Genomic DNA, 18,825 nt, shown 5'->3' with positions numbered 1-18,825 from the left:
AGACGAAAAAAATTCAAGAAATGGACAAAGAAGAGAGAGCTGCTGCAAAAGGCAGCAATAGCCAACAGGGCGGCACCTAGCATTGGAGCATAAATTAATATGTTGTACAAGAAAAAAAATAATCATGCCAAAAACCTCCACTGTAAGTTAATTAATCGCATGTAGATTTTACATGTATTTTTATTTCACAAGTTCAAAGTAAAAATAAAAACAATGCCTAAACTGTACTTATTTATCCAAACTCCATGTATTTTGCACAAATCTCAAACAGTATCCATTGCAATAGTATGCCAACACTCAAACCAACAAGGCTTTAGACCTTCACCTGTGAAATCAATCACCTTATAAAACAAACGTCTTTGCTCGCTACATTAAATCCTTCCAGGATTGTTCCTCAGACAGCCCAAAGAGTTCACAATCCTGACACCCCGACATGAGATCTGAAGTCAAAAAAGAATTATTGTTATCAGATGCACCCAACGCAGCCCCCATTGAATCTGAAGTTACAAAAGCATTACTTTCACTGACGCACCCCATGCACCCAATGCTGAAGAGACCAAAAGCATTACTGTCATTCTCTTGGCTGTACCATATCAGGCTTCAGGTACTGCGTCAATATTTGTATGCCAACGTGCTAAGATGGTGAACTTTGTGAACTGCTGCTATTGTGTCAGGATTGCTGTTATAAGCATATTAGCATGCTGATGTTAGCATTCATGTGAGATTGTTGGCACACTCTCATAGAGGTGAAAGCAGGACTGTGATCCTTCTCTTTGAAAACTGAGAACAAAGTACTTGGCCTAACACAGAAAGAATCCTCCGATGAACATGTCACTCCGTCTGCACAGAGCACTTCTGCATGAAAACTGTACAGAATTAAAATTAGCTGCATATAGGCATGATACAGCTCTTTCCACCCCAATGTGTGACTCTGTAGCGACAGGCCGATGGAAACAAACACTTACAATCCAAGGAGCTGCCAACCCACCAAACACACACACTTGACCTTGATAGAGACAATGCCATGGCAGCTCTTCCCATTGACTGGGTCCATTAGGGGCAAAAGTGCAGCTGAGCCACAAGCTGTACAGCCACAAAGAGACACTCTGGATTACACAGATGCATCCAGGCATACAATAGAGGAGGGAAGGAGGGTGCTGCTGCTGGTGATGGTGGGCATGGGTGGAAGGGATTAGAGGAGCTGGTGTTTGAAGCAGCAAGAGAGACTGGCTATTGGAAGGGGGAAAAGGATATAATTTATTGTATTTTCTACCTTTTTTTTTGACATCCCAACTGTATTCATCATTAAAGTCTTGTAATTGATAACTAAAAATGGAATTTGTGGCAGTTTAACAGGCATGCTGAAGCCAGAGGAGTGCAGAGTGTGAGTGCTGAGAGGGAAGATGAGAAGGCTTAACACTGGGATGGAATATTCCCTTTATGGGACATGATGCGGAGGAGTGGATGTTTTTAGAAACAGATCAAGAAACACGCAGGATCTCCTCTCTTATTTCATCAAATAATTTCTTTATGCTTCTTTTGTTGCTTTTTTCCCTCCCACCATGAACCCATTTACTCTGTCCAACTATGTATGACACACATGTTCAGTCTGTTGTAGATCTCCGCGATACAACTCTGAGTTTTCTGATCTGAGATTCCTATCTGAGATGTGCGTCATGAATAAATGATCAGTGCTGAGTAAGATCCTGTCTCTAAGTACTGCCGGTGCTCACATCACCACCACTGCCCTATCTATGTGTGTGCATGTATGTGTGTGAGTGTATTTTCCATTTTGGAACACCTTCCTCTGCACACAAGCAGATACAATTAACCCTTCACACTCCAGTCTTAGCATTCAAGTCTTACAGCTAGATCAGCGAAAGAGAAAGTGATGTCTTACAAAAAGTTGGGATACTGTATAGTGAACAGGGAATATGCAGATTAGAAAAACAGCAGTCAACTTTAATATATATAGCTCTAGATCATTAGAAATGTCATCTAAAGATGCTTTCCAAGATATCTTTTTTAATAACTAATTGCAACATTAATATGCACTCAGCATCTCTTCTGCCGTTGCAGGAATTGCACGACACGATCTAGCCCCACTTCGCTAGTTCACAGATGGTTTGGGCCTGGTAGCTCCTCAGGCTATTCACACATCTGTGCCCGTTAACTGTCATCAGCCGTTTTCCAAACGTCCACAAATACAGCTGCAACAAAGCTCTGCTGTCATCACACCTTTTTATTTTCATACTTATCCCACAACAGGGTGATATTATTATCCCCCAGCGTGCTGTTTCACATCGCACAAGAGGTAAACACACAGCAGGAGCTCGTCATGCACACACACTCAGACATGTCTGTGCCAGCCCAGAGCGATCACCTCTCACCTTTGTTAATACCTCTGATGCCTGCATGCCTCTGGTGCAATTATACAGAATACTCACTAGGTCCACCACTTTGTCCCAGGCTAAAATAATACACTCTGTGCAAAGACTCATCTCTGTATCAGACGCTCACCAGACCTGGCGACAGAGATATCTCTGGACTTAGTTGGTGCTGGGCTGCCGGCATAGTTTACCAACCAGATAAACGGAAACTCTTAATTTGTTTGAGCTGAAAGAACCTTGTGTTTCAGCCAGGAAAACCCATGTCGTTCATTAAACCACTGCTGCACCAATTGATACTGACTTAGGCTCTGTTGGCTGTGCTTTTAAAGGCTCCTCGGGGAAGCCAAGCAGTATTCTATGCCAAAATAGGGAGCATATTTATAAAGCAGTATTATTCTAACCAATATTCATAGATGCTTATAGCCAAAAACTTTATGAGCTCAGTACTTTAATAGACATTTATCATCAGTTTGTAAACATTCTCAGGATTACCAGTGACGTATCTTCCAACATTTCATTTTCTGTGGCTGTATCTTAGATGAAGAACGACCACCCAAAGCTGAGAAGCATAGCTCTCAAGTTGCTCCTCCTACTGAGTGCAAGGGGGAAAAACACCTCCGAGTTTTTCTCAGGCAGTTGGACAGCAAAATTCTCAGTCATTTTACACCTTCCAAGAAAGAGTTTGACCTCCTTTGCTCCTTCTGTGCACTCTAGCTCCAACATCCCATCGACAGTAGATACAGGAAATCAGCGGCTGCTGAATAGATATGGATTTTTTTTTTTCCCCAGGAGAATTTGAAAAGTGAAGGACCATGACCCTGAGAGGGGAAGGGGCCTAATTGAATGCACCCTGAATCTTGGTTATTCTTGTCTCAGACATGGTCATAGCTCTGACAGTGAAGTGTTATCTCACTTGCAGTTTTTCTTTCTTTCTGTCTAAATCTGTCTTCTTGTCCTGTGTTTACTTGCCTTTCAGTTCTAAAAAAAATGTGCCAGACTTTTACAGTGTAAACAAAAATGTTTGTTATACTGAGTTTTACTTCAGCTTAATTACATGCAGCAATGTCAGCCATGTGTATGCTGGCATGTAGAGGAGATATTTATTGTGAAGGAGGTCTGACAGCTTAGGGTCAGGAGAGAGTGATCTTGTTGGACAGTAGCCTTTCAGAAATATTTGGCAACAAAGTCTACAGGTAAAGAGAACCAGCCCTGACAGGCCTCTTCACTCTGGTCAGTAGGGGACTGGAAGTAAAATGAGCTGCAGGGACATAAGAGAGCCAGACAGGCTGCCACAACCTCTAACTTTGATTTATCACTTGCAGTTATACAGGGGGTCAGAGTGTGTCCTGTCTGAGGGGCAGTTGTACGCCAAACAACAAGGACTCCAGAGCTGACATTTTGTTTTGCTAAATTGAAGAATCAGATCTCAATGTTGGTTTTAGGGAAAGAAAAGGTTGCTGTGTTGTATGAGTCAGTTAAATTTCAGATAATGTGCACAGGTGGGCTGACAGGATGGTGAGCCAGCCTATTGTTTCATTTGAAAATTAAATTATCAGATAGACTTTTTACAGCTCTGTTGCAGCCTGTCATAAAGGATTCAATCAATCCATTCTCATATGAATGTAAAGAGTATTTTTAAAAATAAAGCTCCAAATCCCCTCTTAAATATGGTCTATGGAGCTGGTTTTAAGCAAGTATATCTTTGAATGCTGAACACGTCATGAATTTATTCAGAGGCTTTAAATTTGAGTCCAGTTTATCGTCTCATGTAACAAAATGCTTCCTGATGGATGGTGCCAACTTCCCTAAATGTGCTGATTCAGCACAGTCGACATTTTGAGATGGACATTTTAAGCATATTGCCACGGCTGAAAGTCACTCTGTGATATGTTATTAGAAGTGAAATGAAGCTCTGCTCTGTGTTGGACTCAGAACATTGTACTGATGGCCAGGAGAGGATATCAGCACTGATGACACCAGAAAGGACCCCTGCTCCAGTAAGCGCGATGTGAGAGGACTTGTAACCAGCTGTCATTTTTGACCTGCATTTACAATTAAAACCATGTTATTTATTTATTCATTCATTTAGTTGTTTGTTTTAGGGTTAACACTGTCCAGCAAGTACCCCTGTTGTAGCTTTATGTGGTTTAGGGCTAAAGATATTTTTTTTTTTCTTACACTGGTGTTTTAGAAAAGCATTTTATCTATCCTATTGTTTTATTATTAAAGTTTCTAAAATACTATACCAACCACCGTATACTGCAGAGAAAATGCACCCTTCCTTTGGTCAGTTAAGAGCTCTGACACACTTACGAATAATGTTTTCTCCCTAGTTTAAAATTGTGAATAAAAAAAGAATAACATGTTGGATCCAATAGCAATCATCTATTTTTTTATGTATGCTGCAGTAAAAAAGGAACCTTTTCCCTCTCAGTAGGTCCCCTAATCACATAATGAATGTGCTCTATTCTGCTGGAAGACAAATTGTACATGTGCACGGGTTTGAATTGAGGTTTTTTAATGAGAATGTCTTTATGCCTTAAGCAAAGTGGGAAAATGAAAAGAAATCACATAAAATTGTATAAACCCTGGTCTTACACCTTTTTTTGGAATATGCCTCACGGGCACCTTAAGTGGTACTTGGGGGCACCCAGGTGCCCACGGGCACCACGTTGGTGACCCTTGATCTAGAGTAACATGGCTTTACACCTGCATTGACTTTTCTAACAATAGGATGTTGACCACATTGTAATCTTAATGTTTTTATATCGTGAGAAATGGTGATTTTTCTTTTTTTATTTTTATTTAAATCATTTAAAGCAATGGGATACCAAAGTGACAGTTTAAAGACTAAAGGGTATAATATTCACTCTTTAACGAACTCTTGTCATGGCTCAAACACTCATGTAAGCAAGTAAATAAATAAATAAGACATACTGCTTTGCCCAAACCTACACTGCCTAAGTCTTGCTTACAGTAGCTTTTGCGGAATGAAACACCAAATGCCTAAAAAGGTAAGAATTAACTTCACAAATTCACTCTTCTTCTGTGGTGTCCCAGCTCATATACAGAAATTCTCATCTAAGAAATGGTACGAACACATTTCTCCCCTCTCTCAGTCAGAACCTAAATCTGACTTTGGTCAGTGGAGCTATAAGTGGCCTTATTAGGGCAGATATCCAGAGTCTGGGCAAAGGGGGCAAAAAGAGTCCACACTCACGCGCACAGTTAGTTAAGCGCGTGAGTGTGTGTGCAGACTTCCTTTCCTTGACTTGTACCTGTTTAGCCCCCACCCCCCTGCATCGCCCGGGCAACTCTCTAAATGCATCCTCGGGGAACTCTCTCTCTCTCGCGCGCTCTCTCTGACTCACACAACCACGTGCACGCGCGCCGATACACGCGCGTGGCGCTCATAAAGGAAGATCCCAGCAGAGGAGCGGGCAGTTATCGGCGACGTGCGCACCGGACCGGCTCGTCAACTCGTCCGCTGTCTCTTTCGACCCACTAATTCCCGAGCTGCTACTGCGGAAAGCGGACTACAGCGTACGAAGAGATTCCTGCAGCACTCCAGACAGTCTCAGACTGGTCGTCATCGTCTGTTTTTACTCCGGAGACTGCGGATTTTATCCTTGGCACTGAGAGTGCGCAGCGTTTCCCCGAGATAAACAAAGTCTACGGACATTGAGTCAACTCATATTTATCCAGTAGCTGGGAAATCAAAGCTGCAATCCGTGTTCCGGCCCGCTGGTGTCCTGTGTTCCCTCTCCGGTATAACTGCACCGGTCAGACTTGAAGAGAGCAACAGCCTCAACCGGCATCTGTGAGGTAAGAGATGCTGATGTCGAGTTTTGCCAAAATAGACGATGTAGTCTGTCACAAAGGGTTATTGTGTTATCATAGTCAAAGCTGCTGTAACATTTTAATCACAGGCCTCCCAGCATCAATTAATCCATTTTGCAAGAATCAAATTCAAGATGGGCATCAAATTTCTGTCATTCATTTCAGGGGGGTATTCAGATTATCCTTAAGATTAATGCATTAAAATGCATTTCTCAACAGTTTATCTGGAATGTGTCTACCACTTAAGTGCAACAACCTGCGAGGTCCATTTCACACTTTGTACTGTCCGCCTACAGCCCCCAAGACTCTCCTTTTCTCTCTCCTATGTCCTCCTCCTCATTCCTCTTTCTCTCTCTTTCTCTCCATCCTCTCCCTGGTCTCATAAACCTGTTTTGAGGACACAAGATACTCATCTTGCAACCACTTCTAGTGTCTTGTGTCCTCGTTCTAAACAGGAGTAAGTTAATTCAATAAACAAATCCCAAACACAGAACTTTTAGTGCATAGTCCATCAGTAATACGGCTTTTCTTTGTGATTATGTAGGGATGTGTAAAAGCCTTACATCATCAGAACATGCAGATGTGTATAGGAATAGGTGAATGGATTTTTTTTTTTGCTGTTTCTTTTGCATTGCACCATTTTGAATCCCTTTGTAGTTTTTGTTCTCACTTTATTATGTAGTTGAAGTTTTTTTTTTTTTTGCTAATTCTTACTTGTTTTTTTGTCCCTTTGTGTTGGGATTAGATGTCTTCTGCGTAAATTTGTCTGTGATGCCATTTTGCATCTCTCTACTCATATCGGTGTCCCCGTTCAGATGATTTGTGTGTCTTTGTAAGAATATGGTGTGCAACCTTTATCATTTTGTTCCCATGGACAAGATTTCTCATCACAAACGTATCACAAACATTCTTGTTGACCCATTTCGATAGCTGTCAGTGATGCTAATAAGCCAAGTTTTCTTCTCTGGCCACACCCCTCTGTCTCAGTCCTCTTTTTACCCTCTTAGTGCACAGACAATTACCCTGATTGGGCTCCTTTCAGTGAGGAAATAGTTGGGCAGAAATACAACAGCTGACCTTTGTGTGTCCTGACACTGGGAAAAACAGCCAGTCCAGCTCAGGCCAGTATTGATCAGGTCTGATTGACTCCTCCATGTGGACAGGGCTGTGCTGGTGTGATATCAGCTGGACTGGTCCCAGTGCCTCCAGAGGTCATTGTAGCGCAGGACGGATCAGCTGGTTGTAAAAGCTCAAACACTGTCTGTCAGCGTCTGGCATTTATTATCTTCAGCAGCATCATCTTTTCAGTTTTTACAGCAAGGAGCCTCTTCTCTCTGTCTTAGCCTCCTCTCTCAGTTGGTCAGAGCAGCTCTGCCTGTTCCTTTCTATTTTTAGTCTCTATTTACAATGCAGTAGCTACAGAGGCAAGAAGAGTCTCACTCTGTTTCCCTTCATCTGTCTCTTTTTCCTTATTTCAGCTTCTTTATCATTTCCTCTGTTTTCCCTTCCATATTTAACTCACTCTGTCTTCTTTTTTATACTTACCCTTTCACCTGTGGTTCTCCTTTACCAGCTACTTTCTTCTTTCACATTAGCATCCAGGCCTGACAGTCATTCAACATATTAAGCACTGGTAGCAGCTCTCCTTAAATTGCCACCTGCTCCACACACACAAACACAGTACGTTATACAGTGTGAGGCTGGAAAACAGCGGAGAAGACAGGGGGTAGAGGTTAATCTCTGGATGCTTTTGACCCAAATCACCATACGACCTACATACCCACCCCTAAAACAACCAGCCCTACAGTTCCCACCCAAGCATATTTCTAAAATAGCAGCTTAGAAACACAAATGCACAGCTGCCTCTTGGATGCAGAGCCACAATGAGAGCACAACAGATTTCTAAAGGCTTTGTTTGTTTTAATTACCTGTGACAGAACATGCTGAAGCCGCCAACTTCACCCTACGCTTCCTACAAAGTAGAGGAAAAGAAAAGGTTGATTATAGAGTCTCACAGAATTGTTTTAATAAAGCAAATGTAATTAACTTGTTCTTCGGCTTTCGCCTCGTACCTGAGCGCAATCTCGAAGCAATCCCTTCATGGCAAAGTGTCCCAGTTTAGACTTGCAGCTGCAAATCTGCTGCAGTAACTACTGCATACACACCCAGACCACAGTGTAACAGCACACACTGCTGCTCCGATGTGTTAGTCAACATTTATCTTACTGATATGACCAAAAGCTGTCTTAAATTTGGAGTCATGGTCCTTTGGCTTTACATATTGTCACATTAAAACACTCAAAAATTGCACCACTTAAAGAAAGACTGTGGCGTGTTAAACATCTGACTTTTTGGCTGTAAGCCTCTCTCCATGTATTACAGAGCTCATCTTAGACCAGGCAAACATTAAACAACTCAATCTCAACACATTTTAACATTGTCACATCAGACTTTTTTTCCCACCATGAAAATACTTGGTTCAGGTGTCAAAATATTTACATACATTTGAATGTTACACCATTTTCCATTCTTGAACAAAACAGATATTTTGGTAACTAGCTCTGAATTTTCATTGCCAAAAATACAAATCTGCTGTTTTTTTGCTGGTTTTTTTTTTATTTTTATTTTTTACCATTTTATCTATTTTTTTGTGGTTCAGACATAAGTGTCTTCATGAACCATGTTTGTGCTCACGCTTGGTATCAGTATGTATTAAATGTTGTGTTTAAGGTGGGGTTTCATCTGTGTTGCTTAAGTTGTAGCATGCTGCTGACTGGAATTAGATCAACACCACAGCTGGGAGGTCAGATAGAGAAACACTACAGAAGCACAGTTTTGTTTCAGATTTCTAATAGGAACAATGGAAAGAGGGGGTGGCATCAATTGTGCTGTTTTTTTCTGTTTTATCAGGAAAAATACAATACTTATATATTTTTCTGATGGAAAAAAACAGAAAGTGGAAATAATGATCAAATTTACTGTAAGGATCTGGATAAGCCCAAGGTTCATCTGTGGATACAGGATGAGGTCTCACACCTAGCTGCAGTTCCCTTTTTTTAGTTCTCATCCACCCACTACCTGCTCTTCTGTAGAAAGCTCCGTCTTTTGAGCTGCTCTTCACAACACTTCGTGTTTGAAGATTTTGAAAAGGTATACACGATTTTGCAGTTTTTCGGCTGTAAGGCTCATTTTAATCTGCTGGACGCTGCAGTGTTTCTTCAGTGTCAGTTGATTTTATGTATCATGCTTCATGAACTTTTTTTACAATACACATTTTTTAATGCCGATGCTTTTTTTCAGTTTCAGGATGTGTTTTCAACACAATACCAATACCAAACATAAAAGTCATTGTTTTGGCTCCATAAGAACCAGGTTGTGCTTTGGGGAAAAAGAAACCCCAAGCCATATTACCCAAGAGCTGCTGTGTGTCCCTCTGCATGGAAAGAAGCCCAAAAATCTGGATTTAAACTTTGATTTTATTAAAAAAAAGGCACAAAGCAAAATAGAGGAACACTATGGCTACAAGCTGTCGGACAAAATCCAACTAAGAATCCAAACGTTTATATGTCTGAGGTCAGCTCTTTATTAGCTTTATGGTTATATTCATATCTAAGATGTGTAAATTTTTTTCTAGAGTACCATAAAGAATGGATAAAAGGCAAAACTTCCTACGTGTTTATCATTTTAACTTGATAAAGGTCAAATTTATATCACAAAATTAAGACCTGTGTGTACATGAGCTGAATATCTGATCAAATTCAGATCATTTCAACCATAGACTGTATAAAACATGGACGTAGTCTCGCCGACGTCACCCGTCTGTTTCTGAAACGGAAAATGAAGCAGATCAGCTATAGCGGCCATATTGGTAGTGGCAAGGGCTTCGCCTACAGCCATAGGGTGCCTGTCAGTCACATGACCCTCAGCTGTGCCTCTTATTGGGAGAGCTCGCGATCTTAATTTCCTCTAAATTGCAGAGTCAGAAAAAAATTCACCCCCCGTACAGTGGGTGCTGGTAGTAAAATTTGAGACTCGGACAGGAGACGTTTTTTGAACCAGGCTGTAAATAGGTTAATTTCTGCTTTAAAAACGGCTTTTTTTGGCTTGGTGTGTACTTCCGGACCCAGCCTCAAGCGGACACACGAGAAACAGCAGATTTTAGCACTTCCGCATTGTCTCATATTCTCAGACTGGAGGTTGCTGCTTGATTTCAACTCATTCTGAAATGTTCCTCTGTCCCTAAAAGTGATGAAATAAAAAAAGAGGCTTTTCTTGTTATTAAAATAACACCATTATGGCGACTGTTGGGCTGGATTTCTCTTCTTAGGTGTTTATAGTGAACTATTTTTATCCTGATAATTTTATTTCAAGTATTAGTGGTAGATGTAAACAAAGTAACTGGTTAAAATGAAACACAACGTACTCACTAACTTAATTAGTGTGCTCTTAACATGTACAAAGAGAACATGAAGTATTGTTCAGTAGACCACAGAGGAGTTACTCCAGAGAATGCGTCGTTTGATTTTGAAGAACAGTCAAAGTAGATTCTCTTGCACACATGAGCCAAGCCTTTGGAGGGTCTCCTGATAGCAGATGGCGGAAGGCCTGATGAGAAAAACACACCCTACAAGAGCAACTTTGTGACATTAAGCAGACAGGGTTTAAAGCCTGCTTTATAGTAAATGTGTCTGGTGGTCACAATAAATCTGTCATTGTATACTGATGATTTAAAAAGCTGCACCAGCACATTAAATATTATACCTGCTGCTTTTGGTAGAATGTCTCAGTACTTTAATGGGACATGACCAACTCCTGGCCAGGCTGCTGAAGCAAGAGAGCAGGATAGACTGTTATCTTGTGGAGTAATAGGTGAAGTGTGTGAGATTTGCGAAAACGGATAGGGAGCACTTAGTGAGGAGGCATCTGTGGAAGGCAGCAGGAGACGGATGGAGAACAGACACAAGACAGCAATGAAATAAAGAAAGTGCTGCAGAGAGAGCAACCTGCTGCTACTCGTCTAATGATTCAAACCTCACACTGCAAGTCGAACGACAGGACACAGGTCGCTCCACGTCACTTATGGTTTCAATAATAAACTGATTGCAGCATGTAATGTCTAAAAGCTGGAAGTTTGCTTTGGTTTTAATTAGCCAGCGGCTGACATGCAGGAGATAATAACAGATACATGGATGAGTATTGAGCAAACAGCAGGAGTAGTAATTTGAGAAAGAGAGGAGGCAGAACAATAGAAAGGATAAAAAGAGAAGAAGATAATAGACACAATCTGGTAGATGGATGAGTGGAAGCAAAGAAGGAGGGGCAGCATTGTTCGTGATGTCAAATTGATTAAACCTGCTATTTATAGCCAAGTATTTTTATCCCAGTAGTTTAATCACATGTTGCAAAAAAAAATCATTTGTAGAAGTGCTTCACTTTTCAGAAAGATCATTGAAATGAGGCCTGAGTGAGACATTGTATTGACTGAGAGCCAGAGGAGCAGAAAGCCTGCAGGGCAGTGACGTCATTCAGCACTGTGCTGAAGAAAAAAAAGTGGCGGATCCATCTCTGAGAAAGCATTTTCATTTTCGAAACATTAGGCCCTTGAATATCAACGCAGGGAAGGGAAGCAGTCTTTCAATTTCAATCCGTAAAATCATAGTTTTTTAGGGTTTACTGACATGAAACAACATAAAGATGCTTCCTCTGTGCATTTTATTGTCTATTATCATCAAAAGATTTTAGAAATCATGGGGAATCTTGGTGCTAAAAGGGACAAGGCTGAACAAAACAGTGGGATAAAAAATCTCCAGGTTTTCAGGTACCACAGGATTAAAAACAGACATGACTCTGAAGTGGGAATCACTGCATGGGCTCCAAATCATACCTCAAAACCTGCATTTCTCAAATGCATGTTACAGCAGTTACCATGCAAAGAGGAAGCTCTAAATAAACATAGGGCAAAAATGTTTGCAGCTTTTTAGGGCCTGAGCCTCTTTGGGATGGACTGTGGTGACATGGAAATCTTTGCAGTACCGTGTTTCTACCTGCACACAAAAGTGTTGAGTTCATGGCCCTGGTTGGAAGACCACAATTAATTTGTAGAGGAAAATATAGGAAACTAATTGAGGAAACAAATGGATGGAGATGAAAAATAGTGGGGAAATTAGGAAAGAGGGAGTCAAAACAAGAAAGAAGAAGCTGAAGAAAGAGGAAAGCGTTCAATCCTCCTCTTGTCTCTGGAGGATGCTGCTGAAACCTGATCTCAGCCAGGTACCAGCCATCACTCTGCCTCTGTCTGTCTGTCTAATATTGGTGAGACACACACACTTTGTCATGTAATATTGCACCTGGTGTTTTCCTTGAACTCACAAAGGGGCACACATCATGTAAATATCTCACTGCTCCTCTCCACCAGGGTCGCTCTCGCCTTTTTTAAGCAACATTGTTTGTCTTGTGTCTTTTTTTTATTTTTTTCCAAAAGTCAAAGTTATTGTACTTTAGAAGCTCTTTACATGAATACCTGACAGCTAAAATAAAGTCTAACATAAGTTAAATTGAAGAAGCTTGACTGCAAATAAAGTTATCATTATTATTATTCCATTCCGATTTCTTTCTTCTGTCTCTTGGCTGTCAAATTATCCAAACTGCTTTTGGATGCAAAAAATCAGTCTTGGACCCTGTTGTCGAACCATTAAACCAGTGTCTGGTGTAATGTTTTGGTTTATGTACTCAATTAGCATCCCGACTATTCTGCACAGGAGGTGATGAATTCTTCGCTGCTATTTCCCGCCTCACAACGCCCCCACACTCACTAAACTGTCATGAAGGACAATTGCATAATATCAAGTGTTATTTAATGTGCTTTAAAAATACTATTGTTGTTTCTGATAGAAGCACCTCAGTGAGATCAATTCTAAGTGCAGACCAGACAAGCACTCTGCTCTCCTGAATCCTCCAATGACTCACACAGGCACACACACACACACACACATATAGGGAACACAAGTAGACACACACAAGGGAAAGTGTATTGTTAAGAGGGTATAGTGGACACATGCGTGGGTGGGGAGTGAGAGAAAGAGGGAGGGAGAGACAAAGAAAGGATGGAACAGAGAGGAATGAAGGTAATATCGCTCACAATAGTGAACAACTGACGGCTTGTAGCAGTTATGGTGAATTTCCAAAATTGCGTTGGTGCCTTAGGCTGTTCTTTTTCTCCTTTGAAGAGTCAACATGTCAACACCAAGGTGACATGAGAAGGTGAGAGTGAGAGCTAATAAGGTCTAAAAAAAAAAAAAAAAAAAGGTGTCCTTTTTTTTTGCTACAAGGGCTCAGACACAAAATATTTCCTCTACTAGCAGTAAGTGGTTCTAAACCTGTTTGTAGCCTGTAGCCAAAGATTGTGAAGAAATATTAAACTACACAAAGCAATATTCAAGAAGTGGACCGAAACTAATAAAAATGTATTAAAGCTGTAAAAAAAAAGCAGCCCCAAGGATACAAAAGAAAGCAACTGAATTTATCTTGTGGTGTTGAGTGGGTCTGCCAGTTTTGGCAGCACTTGTTTGTTCTCTGTGAATCTGGCAGCCTCTTTTTCACCCTCCCTGTCCGTGGAATCACTAAAGCTGCTGCAGGGCGCAGTTGTACAGTATTGAGTGTGTCTACCCACTATTTTGTACAATTTTGCACTGTGTAAAAATAACCCTACCCTGCTTTCTGTGTTGCAGGTAGAAAAGCCCTACACCAAGCTGCAGCCATGGATGAGATGGACCTGCCCCAGATGAAGAAGGAGGTGGAGAGCCTCAAGTACCAGCTGGCCTTCAAACGAGAAAAGTCCTCCAAAACAGTCACTGAGTGAGTAGTTAGAGCACAATAGCTCTAAAAATATCCAAGTTCAAGGCCCCCTGAAAGCCTACAGCAGTAACTCTGAGGACAAAAATAAAAAAAAGCTGTGTTATTTTGCCAAACATGCTCTGAACTCTGGGAGACATTTAACATGTACAAGTAAGACACAAAAAACTCCACCTACACACTGAGTCAAAATTATAACTTAAGTTTTCTTTTCAGATTCTCACTCTTTTTAAAACTGAGGTATTGAGACTTAAAATTTTGGATCAGTGCATCTCTTATTTAACCTGACCTTTAAAATAAATAAAGTTCCTCTACGGGACAGGGCAGCAGATGCAAATTTGAATCCCTCTTCTTTCACCGCTAAGCCAGCCATGGCTGCTAAAAAATGCTAAGTGATCTTATCCAGAGTGCAACAACAAACGAGAAAGTAACCCTTGAGATGAGACTGTTGAGTAAATGCATGTTTCCAAGGTAACCTGAACAGTTTATTTAAATGTACGCCCGTATAAAAAGCACTGCATCAAAAAAGAAATATTGTTTCAACAACAATCCCAGTCATTCCACCACACTGATAATCAGGGAGAGCACCTCATTAACTGATGCTAACCTTATAATCATGGACACAGACACAGCACACTTTAGAGCAAATCTGCATCCGTCAGTAAGTTCTCTTCCTCTCTTCTCTCCTCTCTGTGGGTGAAGGGCCAATCAGGTAAACTCAAAAGAATCACTTCATGTGAGGCTTCATCAGCGTGGTGGCTTTAGAGGACTGTTTTTGACAAAGGCTGTTTTTATGAAAAGCTCTGACGTGCTCAGGGTCAGTTTTGTCCAAATGAAAGAACTATTGAAGGAAAAAGAGGAACAGATGGGGAGAGGAAATATTTTTGCTTAGTTATACTTTTACTTCATGGATAATGAGCAGCGTTAAATTAAAGGAGCAAACATTTCAGGGCAATAAAAATAAATACAATGTTTAATAAGATGTCATTTGTAATACATTTTTTTAAACTTTCACATTAGCTAAGCAGTAGAAGTAAAGATGTTAAGAGAGGCTTTAAAAAACTTAAAGAGAGGGTGTGATGCTTTCTCACATTCTAAACATCTGTAAACTGCTCAGTACAGTCTGCTCTAACAATAGCACAATATCATGAGGTATGATCCATGACAATCATTTTAAACAGTACCGGGGGTGTTAGAAGGCGACGCAAAAACATCTTAACATAAGCCAAAAAGTCTGTAAAGTTGTAGCAGTGTGCTCTGTGTTGTCTGCGTGAATCCATGTGTATAACAACTGTAGAGATACAACAAAGGAGAGACTACACTTTTGTGACTTGCGGCTTGAGGTTATTTAGATTCTCCTTCTTGCCTTTTATGGAAACGAGTGTTGAAAATGGATTGTGGGTAAAACACTTCCTGTGGAATTTGAAATATGTCTCTAACCCTCTCTGTCTCTCCATAAAGCTTGGTCAAGTGGATAGAGGACGGCGTCCCAGAGGATCCCTTCCTGAACCCAGAGTTAATGAAGAACAACCCCTGGGTGGAGAAGGGAAAGTGCATCCTCCTCTAGAAGAAAACCATCGGACCCTCCATGACCCTTCATCTTTAACCACCGTGACCAAACACACACACATCGACAGATCCCCCCTTGACCCCACGGCCAAACAGCGCCTCTAAATCTCTCACACTGAATGTACAAGAAATGAAACTCCCTGAACACACACCCCAACAAGGGCACAGAAAATCACACTCACACACTTTGATTCAAACTTTGGGATTTTTCCCTGACTGCCACACACTCACTGCAAGTTTACTCCTGCCACGGCGATGCATCATTACTATGAAATATGATGACGATGATCAATACTCTTATTATCTTACTCAATATGGATATATAATAACTTATTTATGCAGCTGCTAGTCACAAGCTTTCTTTCCTCTTTTCAATCTCTTCTCTTGACCGTATGCATTTGCATTTCTTTCTTTTTCATTCACTCTGAATGAGATGTTGTAAACTAGGGAGTCATACTCTGCAGGGAGAGTTAAACTGCTGTCCTAAAAGCAACAAAAACATCTTACTTTTTTGAATGAAAGTTATTGGATTGCTAAATAATGTTAAAACTTCAAAATTCAAAACAAGAATGAGTGAAGGCTGTTTCAAGATAGAGTACTTATGCACAGAAATAGAAACATCAATATGTTGAAAGGAAATGTCTTTGTGACAGCAACACGTTTGCTATTTTGACAGCATCCTCCCTCAGCCACTCCCACGGTCTACAACTTGCTTTGATTTCGCACAACTCGTGTAAGCATGGTTATACCATTTACATCCTAATCTGCAACTTGTTTCGTTTCGCTTCAGTGTCTTTTGGTCAGAAAGTGCCATAGCAGCTCTGTTTGTGTCGCCAGAGCAGAATGGAGCTATGGGTCTCTTTGGGGAGTGGGAGGTGGGAGTGGGATGTGAGTTTACTTCTCCCCACCCCTAAACTACAACCCCAAGAGGATGACACACAAACACACAAACACACACACACACACACACAACATGCAAACAGACCATTCAAGCACACTCCCTCCATATTTGTACAGACGAACCCCTTTAACTTATTAACTTATTGATCAATGCTTAGTTTATTTATTTATTTATTTATTGGTGGGATCCTCCCTTCCTTCTTTCCTTCCTTCACCTTAGCTTTCATTTAGTATGTCTGCATTCCTCTTTCTCGTACATTCAAAGGAAAAACAGAAAATGACCAAAAATCGATAACACCTCGCCAGAACATCATCTACTACTGCCTTGTACACAGTTTCCTTAAACAGAGAATGTAAATATGTGGCATGATCACAGCTGACCTCAGAACTGGCCTGCGTGTGCGTGCATGCAATTGTGTGTTTATGGGTGTATTTTTTTTTTTCTTTTTTTGAATGTCTTTAAATTTGGATGTTAGGCTCCCTTACAGGTTGTGGAGCACACACACATGCAGCAATGTAACACACACACACACAGGCAGGCAGGCTTGAGGCCAAGCAAATCAACTGAACACGCACACTGCACACTGCTTTGTGGGAATGTGTATGAGGGGAGGAGTGGCGAAGATGTGGGATTCTCTAAACGACTTGGGACAGGGAGCCTCACTTCATCTCAGTACTGTAATGAGTCTTATCATATACGTTTTCCTCAAGATGACCCATTTCCCTGAAGGCTGCTCACTGCTTAAATGATTGAAGTCATATTCTTTATAACTGTTTCCTTTCTCCTCAAACTTAAATTCCATTGTCCGCAATTTTCAAAAAAGCTGCTTTTCTTTTTTTTATCAGTCATGCTTGAATCTATCTAACCTTATTTTTGAAAACATGTCTGAAGCAAAGACTCCTTCCAATCATACTGACATGGTTTAGACTTATCAAAATAACTGCAAATGTAAAACAACCTGTACCTGATAGCTGGCCAAAACACTTAGGATGTCAAGCATATATGCAACACAAGACTCCAAATAGAGTCACTTTAGAAGTCCCATGGTTGTTTTTGAGACACTGTGAGCCATACTGTCCATTATTTTGGGCATCATGTTTGACTTTGTCTTAATATTGGAAAAGAAGATCTATATTTCCCGACAGATTTATGCTGATGCTTCATATATGCATCATAAACAAACGCAGGAGGACTTTTAAAGTGGCTTCAGTGGTACAAAGAACTGTTTCTGAGTCTCAGGTATGTAGCTTTTCCAGTGTCAGGCTTCACTTTCCTGCAAAATGATTTCAGGATTCAAAGCTTTCAACTTTTATTTTAAGCTTGTACAAAAGCGATGGTAAAGCAACCCGCTGTCGGCTACCATCTCACAAGAGCCACAGCGAGAGCACACTGTACATGAGAGGATTCCCGAGTCTGCCTGTCCCTCGTCATTTTTTTCTGTTCATGCGACTTTACTCACCTGTTTGTTTTGTTTTTATATAATCTGAACGTGCGTACGTATGTATGTTACTACTACTATAATGACAGCTTCAAATCTTGTCTAAATATCTAGCAAAATATTCCTTGTGAGAGTGCTTTGGAAAAATTATTATGCATCAGATCAAGTCTTAGTGTAAAGAAGACAATGAGCAATAAACGAAACATCATTTTTTATTGAATGTTTTACAAAAACATTTATCTTATTGAATAAAGTAGAAGATTTTTAGACAACTGGGTGTCCTGGGTTGTTTCTGTTATTCCTGGTATGCATGTGTTTGGAAATTTTAGCATGCTAGTTTAACAGCTTTAGCTACTATCATGGTAAATTGTACATAAACAGCATTATCTCTCAGGTTCCTATGCATCACATTATTTTTAGTTTTAGTTTGTTTTTTTTTCTTTAAGCTAAGTTTTAAAGGTCAAGGTGTACATCCTATGTTCACAATCTTCTGGTTTATGTCTTCCTTACTCTGTCTTCTCCCCACATTTCCAGTATCACCACCACCCCCACCCTGCCAAAAAAAAAAACCTAAGCTAAAACAGAGGTTTTCAGTTTGATTTTCCTTGCACCACCTAGAGCATCACCCCTCAGAGGAATGCATGCAAAACTCATAAGTCTGACTGTACAGAAGAGAGTGAAAAATGATGAGCAAGAGGTCTACAGAGACGATAAAAGAGACTGGTAGATGGGAGGTTGAGACAGATGGTCCTATAGCTGGCTACACTCAAGAGGATGACAAAAAAGCTCCACTCTCCTCTCTTCCTTCCCCTTCACTGCTTCTTGTAACTCATGAA

The 18,825-nt window shown here is 40.6% G+C and overlaps 1 protein-coding gene across 1 annotated transcript; it reads left to right on the top strand.

Annotated features, from left to right (window-relative positions):
* The first annotated feature begins 5,805 nt into the window (after positions 1-5,805).
* Positions 5,806-18,219, top strand: gng13b (guanine nucleotide binding protein (G protein), gamma 13b). Its single transcript, XM_074697320.1, has 3 exons — positions 5,806-6,215; positions 13,958-14,084; positions 15,543-18,219. Exons 2-3 carry the CDS (start codon positions 13,987-13,989, stop codon positions 15,646-15,648), a joined length of 204 nt encoding a protein of 67 aa, XP_074553421.1. The 5' UTR covers positions 5,806-6,215; positions 13,958-13,986; the 3' UTR covers positions 15,649-18,219.
* The last annotated feature ends 606 nt before the right edge of the window (positions 18,220-18,825 follow it).

This window comes from Halichoeres trimaculatus, unplaced genomic scaffold (genome assembly GCF_033239565.1).
Source record: "Halichoeres trimaculatus isolate MK-OKI-2021-1 unplaced genomic scaffold, fHalTri1.1 fHalTri1_scaffold_20, whole genome shotgun sequence".
Lineage (NCBI taxonomy): Eukaryota > Metazoa > Chordata > Actinopteri > Labriformes > Labridae > Halichoeres > Halichoeres trimaculatus.
Note: the sequence above shows the minus strand (reverse complement) of the source record. Positions and strands in the feature narration are given on the sequence as shown.

Coding starts and splice junctions, on each gene's coding strand:
- gng13b (XM_074697320.1), top strand. CDS start 13,987: ATGGATGAGATGGACCTGCCCCAGATGAAGAAGGAGGTGGAGAGCCTC. Junction 14,085..15,542: donor TCCTCCAAAACAGTCACTGA/GTGAGTAGTTAG, acceptor CTCTCCATAAAG/CTTGGTCAAGTGGATAGAGG.